This window comes from Salvelinus alpinus, chromosome 26, assembly GCF_045679555.1.
Source record: "Salvelinus alpinus chromosome 26, SLU_Salpinus.1, whole genome shotgun sequence".
In the NCBI taxonomy this organism is placed as follows: Eukaryota; Metazoa; Chordata; class Actinopteri; order Salmoniformes; family Salmonidae; genus Salvelinus; species Salvelinus alpinus.
In genome coordinates this window covers 37,904,920-37,915,338 of record NC_092111.1, presented here as the reverse complement: position 1 = coordinate 37,915,338, position 10,419 = coordinate 37,904,920, and the positions used below count along the sequence as shown (strand labels likewise).

Here is a 10,419-nt window from a genome sequence, read left to right as displayed (position 1 = left end):
GGTCTGAAGCACTTTGTGAGATGACGTAGAGTCTTATTGTTCATTTACCAGCAGAGTGTATGCAATTGCAAAACACTGACAATGAAATCAGGCACCTTCAAAGTACTTTTATTTGTATTTACACTACCATCAGTGTTCTTAATGTACACAGGACAACCTTATTGGGCCTTCAACAGTGTTCCGGTCCCATACAAAAAAAAGTGGGGTGGGAAAACACATTAGAGTCAGTTATACACTATATGACCAAAAGTATGTGGACACCTGCTCGTCGAACAACTCATTCCAAAATCATGATGATTAAAATGGAGTTGGTTCCCCCCCTTTGCTGCCAGAACAACCTCCACTCTTCTGGGAAGGCTTTCCACCTGATGTTGGAACATTGCTGCGGGGACTTGCTTCCACTCAGCCACAAGCATTAGTGAGGTCGGACACTGAAGAGTAGGCCTGGCTCGCAGTCGACGTTTCAATTCATCCCAAAGGTGTTCGATGGGGTTGAGGTCAGGGCTCTGTGCAAGGCAGTCAAATTCTGCCACACCGATCTCGACAAACCATTTCTGTATGGACCTTGTCATGCTGAAACAGGAAAGGGCCTTCCTCAAACTGTTGCCACAAAGTTCAAAGCACAGAATCGTCTAGAATGTCATTGTATGCTGTAGCGTTAAGATTTCCCTTCACTGGAACTAAAGGGCCCGAACCATGAAAAACAGCCCCATTATTCTTCCTCCACCAAACTTTAGTTGGCAATAATCATTCGGGCAGGTAGCGTTCTCCTGGCATCCGCCATACCCAGATTCGTCTGTTGGACTGCCAGATGGTGAAGTGTGATTCACTCTGGAGGTTGCTCCAGAGGCCAATGGCAGCGAGCTTCACACCACTCTAGACGACGCTTGGCATTGCGCATGGTGATCTTAGGCTTGTGTGCGGCAATGGAAAACTCTCATGAAGCTCCCGACAAACAGTTATTGTACTGACATTGCTTCCAGAGGCAGTTTGGAACTTGGTAGTGAGTATTACAATCAAGGACAGACGATTTCTACGCGCTACATCCTGTTCTGTGACCGGCTGTGCCGTTGTTGCTCCTAGACGTTTCCACTTCACAATAACAGCCCTTACAGTTGACCACTGCAGCTCTAGCAGGGCAGGAATTTGACAAACTGACGTGTTGGAAAGGTGGCATCCTATGACGGTGCCACATTGAAAATCACTGAATTCTTCAGTAAGGCCATTCTACTGCCAATGTTTGTCTATGGAGATCGCATGGCTGTGTGCTCGATTTTATACACCTGTCAGCAACGGGTGTGGCTGAAATAGCCAAATCCACTAATTTGAAGGGGAGTCGACATACACTATATATACAAGTATGTTTCATCATCTTGAGTAGAGCCAGAGGTATCCCTACAAAGCATGATCAAGTTGAGCCAGAGGTATCCCTATAAAGCTATGTACCGTCATAGCTCACTGCATTCGACAGTTGAAATAGTTCCAAAAAAATAAAATAAACATTTCTTTCTATGACAGCCAACACAGACTGGTCAAAATGCACTTCAACAAAAAGGTTGGTTAGAGTATATAAATGATACATAGTTCTTGGCCTTTTAACACAAATCGAAGGGATACATTAAAACAGTCCCCCTGACTAAGTAAACAAAAAGTACAGAATCACACTTCTTGTTAGCAACAGAGTACTTTAAAAAACAGAAACCGTCACTGATAGAAAAACTGTAAACATCTGACTACAAAAATAACTAAATGATTCCAACCACAAGGTGACAAGCAACACTAGAGATGTGATCTGCACAACAATGACAATCAGCAACAACAGTATAAATGTTTTTGGTTGAGGGTTGATTGATTCCCATGATGTTAGATATTGAAGATGTGGATCAGGCTTGTCTGATCTTATATTCACATCTCTGGAGGGAAAAAAAAAACAACTTGTAGAAACAGATCGTAATATGAATGTGCCGTCAGTCAAGTAAAGACACTGGTCTGTCTTGTCAACTTCACAAAATTCCATGTCCAGAATACCCCTTCCATTCCAAAGAATCTAATTCATCATTTTACAATGCTTCCTATTTCTCTCATCTCCCTTAGTGGTACTGTTACACACTACTTTATATGTTTCACCAGGTGAATGGTGGATCTGGACACCACTCAAAGCACCATGTGATTTGAGATGTGATTGTCTAAGCAGTGAAAGCAAGACACAATGTCAAAAACAAAAAAAGTAAAATAAACTAAAAGACAGCAGGTTTCAACATGGAAAAGGATGCTCTGACTTCGTGGACAAGGGTGTGACTCGTCTTGAGAGCAGAGCATTTAAGCTGTAACATTTATGTAAATCGGCAGCACAATCAAAACAAGAAAAGAAAGAAAAACTTTAACTGTAAAAGGGAGGGAGAAAAAAGATCACACAGTAACCATTTCCGTGTTGCTGACGGTTAAAAATAAAGATTCAGCAGATTAATGACCGTGTAGAAAAAAGTAGGTGTAGTAAAATAAAAACACTCCAACTAAAATGTGTAACAACCATGTTTGATCATGTGTTTAACACATCTGAAGTATTTCCTGTAGAGATGCTGCATGTATATATATAATATAGAGGGTTGAAAAAGGGCACAGTATGCATATATACAGACACACACAGAAATATACAAGGAAAACATTCTTACTGGTCAAGCCGTAAGTATCAAAAATGATCGTCATCATCGGGCTCAGTATTGTTCAGTCGTAATCTCACATGGACCAGGGATTCATAATATCAAACCTCTAACCACCTCTCAACCAGCTACATGCTGCAAATACAGGCTAGTTAACAGGCATACCACCCCCCACCAGAAATGCATTGAACAATCATTCCTGGTGTTTTTCCCAATATGTATAATGACAAGGGTAGACTGACTGACTACACTGCACACAGTGGCAGTAGGCCTATGTTTTTTGGGCAGCCGGTCCCGTACAATCAATAGCACATTTAGAGGTGATTTCCCAATACACCGCCACTATGGTAACCACCACTATGAAATAATGCGGTTGTGTGTGACCCTCACGATTCAAAATGGAAGAAAATCAACTAGAGATTGATTCTACAACAGAGACATAGAAACAATTCCATTTATCAATGACAACACTTGATCTTTGTGATGCAAATTATCTGTCATGTTGTGAGGAAATCTGGACCACCTTGGCCAGACAAACCTCCTGTGACTTCTCGGTCTAACGATTTCCAGTATTGAACAATAACAATATAATATGTGATTGCATTGTGTGATTTGCCATCCCTTCCAGCCAACTGCTTTTAAAAATACTCATTGTTAAGTCTCTTTGCAGGAATTCAAAGATGAGTAGGGCTGTGCTCTGAGGAACAGTTACCCCAAGGGGAGGTTTCTTCAACAGGTTATGTAGACACGTACACACGTACACATCAGCGTCACGCTGAAGAAGATGCACATTGTTTTGAAGGCCCATCCTTGGTTTCTTAGATGTAAATGTACAGAAAGGCCTGGTTCGGCTGTTCTCACAGAAAGGCCTGGTTCGGCTGTTCTCACAGAAAGGCCTGGTTCGGCTGTTCTCACAGAAAGGCCTGGTTCGGCTGTTCTCACAGAAAGGCCTGGTTCGGCTGTTCTCACAGAAAGGCCTGGTTCGGCTGTTCTCACAGAAAGGCCTGGTTCGGCTGTTCTCACAGAAAGGCCTGGTTCGGCTGTTCTCACAGAAAGGCCTGGTTCGGCTGTTCTCATGATTAACTACATAGTAACCTGGCGTCCTTGATACCATGCAGTGGAATACAGGTTAGTTAGGGTCTTCATTGAGTCCTTCTGACCACACATCAGTTTTGTTATGTAAAAAGACCACAGAAGTCGGTTAGGCTGTTGAAGTCTGTGACACAGTGGAGAGGTCAGGACAGCGGAGGTCTCTATGGAGAACACGTCAGTACTGTTAGTGAACTAGTGGAAAGGTTACATCCAGAAGGTCAATTGAAGGTCATTCCTAAGTAGCCATCTAATCATATGCTTTGAAAAGACTCAAATGATTACCAACCCTCATCAATGATACCTCAGTCATTTGGAATGAGTGTAAAACAACTTTTCAAAAATACAAATTATAAAACATTCGAAGTGACATTATCCTTCCACGAATAGCTACCCTACAGAAAGAGAAATAGGAAAATTAGGAAAAGTGTAAGCTCTAAACAACCAGAAGTGTCCGTCCGGGATGCCAGACAGGGCTGCAGACCTTTGCTTTAGTCGATCCACTAACATGAGGCCAAGTCCCAAATGGCAACCTTTTCCCTATGTAGTGTACCCTTTTTGATGAGAGCACTAGGCTCTATCAAACGTAGTGCACTACATAGGGAATAGGGTGCCATTTGGGATGCAACCCAGAGAGAGAACAGAGGAAAACAGCCTGTGGGTTGTGGAGCCAGAGACTACAGACACTTCGGAGAGAGAGAGATATGGACTGGTCTTCTTAACTTTAGTCATGTCCTGCCTGTCGCTGCTGCTATGCCCCAGTGATCAGGCTCAGTCTTTAGAGAGGACAGCTGCCATATGGAGAGTGTTGCTGGGCAGGAGCTCTTACATCAGAGAGTAGGTCTGACTGTCCAGTCTGCTTCCCAGCCACCCCAAAGTCCACCTCAGATCAGTCCACGGCCATCACACGGGGAAAAGAGCGACACGCTAGAGCCAGCAGGTGTGTGAAGGGTGTGTGAAGGGTGTGTGAAGGGTGTGTGTGTTTGAGGGCTGGTGTGGAGCTGAGGACATAGTAATGTCACTCCACAAGCGAACAGAAGGGTTGGGGGGTGGGGGGGTGGACTGACCAAGTTTCCCTTTGTGTCTAACCGCCATTCCTTCCGCTCTAGAGGAAGTCTAGTTCCAGGGCTTGATGGAGGGATACCAGGTCCCCGTGGGTGGTGATACGCCAGAAAGGCATGTTGTGCTGCAAGGAGAGCAGAGAGACGGCATGAGAAACCACCAGTACTACCAGAAACCATCAATACTCCCAAGACTTATTTAGTGCAGTGCTGAGTGTTAAGTGGTGAATAGCAGAAGTACTTGGGCCCTGATTCCGAGCCCGAATTAAGGGCATAAAAGGAACATCATTCCTTTTTTTAATGCACATTCTGACCTTGAATTTAAGATTGAGACTAGCATGCTATTCACCCGCTATTCGTTCAGGGTGCAGATCTAAGAAATTAAAAAGGTGTGTCTACAGATGTACTGTATTCTGACCTCGACTTCATTTCATTATAAATTCCACCGCCTTCATGCGCGAGGAAACCATGAATAAGGTTGAGCGAACCTACCGGCTACAAGTGGAAAAAGAATCTACTATGTTTTTGCGATATAAATAACAGCATTCTCCATGCACGGTAATGTATAATAGATAAGAGCTATTGATAAGACCTAGGTAAATGAGTAATCCATTTGGAGAAGGGGATTGTAAATACACAAAGCAATTGTTTTAGATGATTTGTCCTGATGACCCCCGGAGATGAATGTGAAACCATTTATATGGAAGCAAACTGAAAATCATATCAACACGACGTGTATTGCGGATCCTTTTCCACAGTGAAATAGGCTATAAAATAGCTGTGCTTTTACTCAGAATTGTAATTGTGTGCCCTCATAATTTGCGTGGATTAAATTTGGACACCCAAGCTATAGGCTTCTGTAGGGATGAACCTGCTGAGTTGATGTATACGCATTACAATGTTTTAATTGTGCCCAGCTTTTTCTCAGTTTTATTTGACAATTTGTATCATGTTAAATATTAGCCACTATCGGGAGCCACCATCAGTAATACCCACATACATTTATAACTGCCACTTTACATTTTACATTTAGCATCATTCCATTCCGTTGACCTTTCCTTCCTCTATGTAGTTGTTCCTGAGGGTCGCTAGCATGACTGGATCATATAAGATCATGTTGTGCAATAATTTGGGACATGTAGCCTATTGGAATCAGTATGGAACTGAGACCACATGTAACAGTTTAAACCTGGAATCAGGGCCTTGGTGAACAGCAGAAGTACTTGGTGAACAGCAGAAGTACTTGGTGAACAGCAGAAGTACTTGGTGAACAGCAGAAGTACTTGGTGAACAGCAGAAGTACTTGGTGAACAGCAGAAGTACTTGGTGAACAGCAGAAGTATTTGACATACTGTATGCAACAAAGAATAAATGATTCCCAGCTGTTTGTTCAGTTTTAATAACTTGCCAAAATGCTTTTATCGCACCCTGAGAATAAGCAGTCCTGAAAGCGGGTCCTCTAATGCACTAAGCCTACCTGTTTTGCTGCGAATTCCTCATCACGGCCGTCTCCAATCACCACATAGGTCACATTCTTCCCAAAGCGAGAGACGATGCGCTCAAAGCAGCTTTCTTTCCCTACGGAAAGACCACAGGAAAAGCAACTGGAGTTAATATATTTCATCCAATTTGGATCAAATAATAATATTTCAAAAGGTATACTTTGGGATTTTGGCAATGGGGTCCTGTATCTACTTCCCCAGAGTCAGATGAACTCTTGGATACCATTTTTAAGTCTCGTGTGTCCAGTATGAAGGAAGTTAAGAGAAGTAGTTTCGCGAGCCAATGCTAACTAGTGTTAGCGCAATGACTGGAAGTCTATGGTATCTGCTAGCGTGCTAGTAGATGAAGGGCCACATTGTGATTTTGGCAAAGTATCCATTTAAACCCAACAGCTAAGTTAAACATCTGTTAAGGTCAGTGTGTGCTCGCGTGTGTGCTGTGTGTGTTTGTGTGTGGTTTGGTTTACCTATCTTGGTAGCGCTGTAGATGTTCTCTATGGGGAAGACGTCCCCAAGGCCATAGAGCAGCACCTTGGCCAGAGCAGGCACCAGCTGGGTGGTCGTCACCAGGACATTCATACACTTACCCCTGTGGACACACACACGGACACGTGAGAGAAGAGGAAGGACACAAAAAAAAAAAAATAATAACCTCTATATACTGTCTGACCTAAATAAAAATATCAAGTTAAAAACTGGAAGATGAGAATAAACTCTCTAAATGTCAAACTCACTGTGCTGACCTGGACTGGATAAGCAGCAAGGATTTGAGTGCTGTGCTGAGCCAGGCGTCCGTCATATTCTCCATCTCAGACTGGAGCCGGAGGAGCAGCTCCCTCTTCATGGGACTCAGCAGGCCTGGAGGAGAGAGATTAGAGGCGTTTCTACCACAGCAGGCCTGGAGGAGAGAGGTGAGAGGCGTTTCTACCACAGCAGGCCTGGAGGAGAGAGGTGAGAGGCGTTTCTACCACAGCAGGCCTGGAGGAGAGAGATTAAAGGCGTTTCTACCACAGCAGGCCTGGAGGAGAGAGGTGAGAGGCGCTTCTACCACAGCAGGCCTGGAGGAGAGAGGTGAGAGGCGTTTCTACCACAGCAGGCCTGGAGGAGAGAGGTGAGAGGCGTTTCTACCACAGCAGGCCTGGAGGAGAGAGGTGAGAGGCGTTTCTACCACAGCAGGCCTGGAGGAGAGAGGTGAGAGGCGTTTCTACCACAGCAGGCCTGGAGGAGAGAGGTGAGAGGCGTTTCTACCACAGCAGGCCTGGAGGAGAGAGGTGAGAGGCGTTTCTACCACAGCAGGCCTGGAGGAGAGAGGTGAGAGGCGTTTCTACCACAGCAGGCCTGGAGGAGAGAGGTGAGAGGCGTTTCTACCACAGCAGGCCTGGAGGAGAGAGGTTAGAGGCGTTTCTACCACAGCAGGCCTGGAGGAGAGAGGTTAGAGGCGTTTCTACCACAGCAGGCCTGGAGGAGAGAGGTTAGAGGCGTTTCTACCACAGCAGGCCTCGAGGAGAGAGGTGAGAGGCGTTTCTACCACAGCAGGCCTGGAGGAGAGAGATTAGAGGCGTTTCTACCACAGCAGGCCTGGAGGAGAGAGATTAGAGGCGTTTCTACCACAGCAGGCCTGGAGGAGAGAGATTAGAGGTGTTTCTACCACAGCAGGCCTCGAGGAGAGAGGTTAGAGGCGTTTCTACCACAGCAGGCCTCGAGGAGAGAGGTTAGAGGCGTTTCTACCACAGCAGGCCTGGAGGAGAGAGGTGAGAGGCGTTTCTACCACAGCAGGCCTGGAGGAGAGAGGTTAGAGGCGTTTCTACCACAGCAGGCCTGGAGGAGAGAGGTGAGAGGCGTTTCTACCACAGCAGGCCTGGAGGAGAGAGGTGAGAGGCGTTTCTACCACAGCAGGCCTGGAGGAGAGAGGTGAGAGGCGTTTCTACCACAGCAGGCCTGGAGGAGAGAGGTGAGAGGCGTTTCTACCACAGCAGGCCTGGAGGAGAGAGGTGAGAGGCGTTTCTACCACAGCAGGCCTGGAGGAGAGAGGTGAGAGGCGTTTCTACCACAGCAGGCCTGGAGGAGAGAGGTGAGAGGCGTTTCTACCACAGCAGGCCTGGAGGAGAGAGGTGAGAGGCGTTTCTACCACAGCAGGCCTCGAGGAGAGAGGTGAGAGGCGTTTCTACCACAGCAGGCCTCGAGGAGAGAGGTGAGAGGCGTTTCTACCACAGCAGGCCTGGAGGAGAGAGGTTAGAGGCGTTTCTACCACAGCAGGCCTGGAGGAGAGAGGTGAGAGGCGTTTCTACCACAGCAGGCCTGGAGGAGAGAGGTGAGAGGCGTTTCTACCACAGCAGGCCTGGAGGAGAGAGGTGAGAGGCGTTTCTACCACAGCAGGCCTCGAGGAGAGAGGTGAGAGGCGTTTCTACCACAGCAGGCCTCGAGGAGAGAGGTTAGAGGCGTTTCTACCACAGCAGGCCTGGAGGAGGGAGGTGAGAGGCGTTTCTACCACAGCAGGCCTGGAGGAGAGAGGTTAGAGGCGTTTCTACCACAGCAGGCCTGGAGGAGAGAGGTGAGAGGCGTTTCTACCACAGCAGGCCTGGAGGAGAGAGGTGAGAGGCGTTTCTACCACAGCAGGCCTCGAGGAGAGAGGTGAGAGGCGTTTCTACCACAGCAGGCCTCGAGGAGAGAGGTGAGAGGCGTTTCTACCACAGCAGGCCTGGAGGAGGGAGGTGAGAGGCGTTTCTACCACAGCAGGCCTGGAGGAGAGAGGTTAGAGGCGTTTCTACCACAGCAGGCCTGGAGGAGAGAGGTGAGAGGCGTTTCTACCACAGCAGGCCTGGAGGAGAGAGGTGAGCGCGACGCAACACAGAGTGCCTAGTTACAGCCCTTAGCCGTGGTACACTATATTTACAAAAGTATGTGGACACCCCTTCAAATTAGTGGATTCTTCTATTTCAGCCACACCCTTTGCTGACAGGTGTATAAAATCAAGAACACAGCCATCCAATTTCCATAGAGAAGCATTGGCAGTAAAATTGCCTTACTGAAGAGCTCAGTGATTTTCAACATGGCACTGTCATAGGATGCCAACTTTCTAACAAGTCAGTTTGTCATATTTCTGCCTTGCTAGAGCTGCCCCGCTCAACTGTAAGTGCTGTTATTGTGAAGTGGATACGTCTAGGAGCAACAAGAGTTCAGTCCCAAAGTGCTAGGCCACACAAGTTCACAGAACGGGATCGTCTGTCCTCGGTTGCAACACTCACTACCAAGTTCCAAACTGCATCTGGAAGCAACGTCAGCCCAATAACTGTTCGTCTGGAGCTTCATGAAATAGGATTGTGTGCGGCTGGAAACCTAAGGTAACCATACGCAATGCCAAGTGGTGGTATAAAAGCTTGCTGCCATTGGACTCTGGAAACACGTTCTCTGGAGTGATGAATCACGCCATCTGGCAGTTCGACGGACAAATCTGGATTTGGCGGATGCCAGAAGAACACCTCGAATGCCTAGTGCCAGCTATAAAGTTTGGTGGAGGAGGAATAATGGTTTGGGCTAGGCCCCTTAGTTCCAGTGAGGGGGAATCTTAACGCTACAGCATACAATGACATTCTAGAACAATTCTGTGCTTCCAACTTTGTGGGAAGGCCCTTTCCTGTTTTACCACAAACTCCAGAGGTGCCTTATTACTTTTATAAACTGTTTACCAATGTAATTAGAACAGTAAAAATAAATGTTTCATCATACCCTTTCAGCCAATCAAAATTCAGGGCTCGAAACACCCAGTTTATAATTGTTTTTACTACCCCTGGATGGGAGACCAGAAGTGGTGTTGACGGGCTATAAATATATAAACCCCAATTCCCCAGGGCAGTGATTGGGGACATTGCCCTGTGTAGGGTGCTGTCTTTCGGATGGGATGTTAATCGGGTGTCGTGACTCTCTGTGGTCACTAAAGATCCCATGACACTTATTGTAAGAGTTGGGGTGTTAACCCTGGTGTCCTGGCTAAATTCCCAATCTGACCCTCATACCATCATGGTTACCTAATCATCCCCAGCTTCCAATAGCCTCATTCATCCCCCCTCCTCTCCCCTGTAACTATTCCCCAGGTCATTGCTGTAAATG

General features: G+C 46.5%; 1 protein-coding gene across 6 annotated transcripts in view; it reads right to left on the bottom strand.

The window, feature by feature from the left end:
- Window positions 1-92: 92 nt before the first annotated feature.
- LOC139555271 (eyes absent homolog 3-like) overlaps window positions 93-10,419 on the bottom strand; it is a 33,581-nt gene continuing 23,254 nt past the window's right edge. For 5 of the 6 annotated variants that reach the window (XM_071368937.1, XM_071368935.1, XM_071368934.1 and 2 more), the window contains 4 exons: window positions 7,047-7,170; window positions 6,780-6,901; window positions 6,288-6,388; window positions 93-4,935 (listed from right to left, as the gene is read on the bottom strand). In XM_071368937.1, coding sequence (XP_071225038.1) covers window positions 4,855-4,935; window positions 6,288-6,388; window positions 6,780-6,901; window positions 7,047-7,170 — 428 coding nt within the window. In that variant the 3' untranslated portion in view covers window positions 93-4,854. The remainder of the gene's footprint in view (window positions 4,936-6,287; window positions 6,389-6,779; window positions 6,902-7,046; window positions 7,171-10,419) is intronic. The other variant, XM_071368938.1, reaches the window with a different exon arrangement.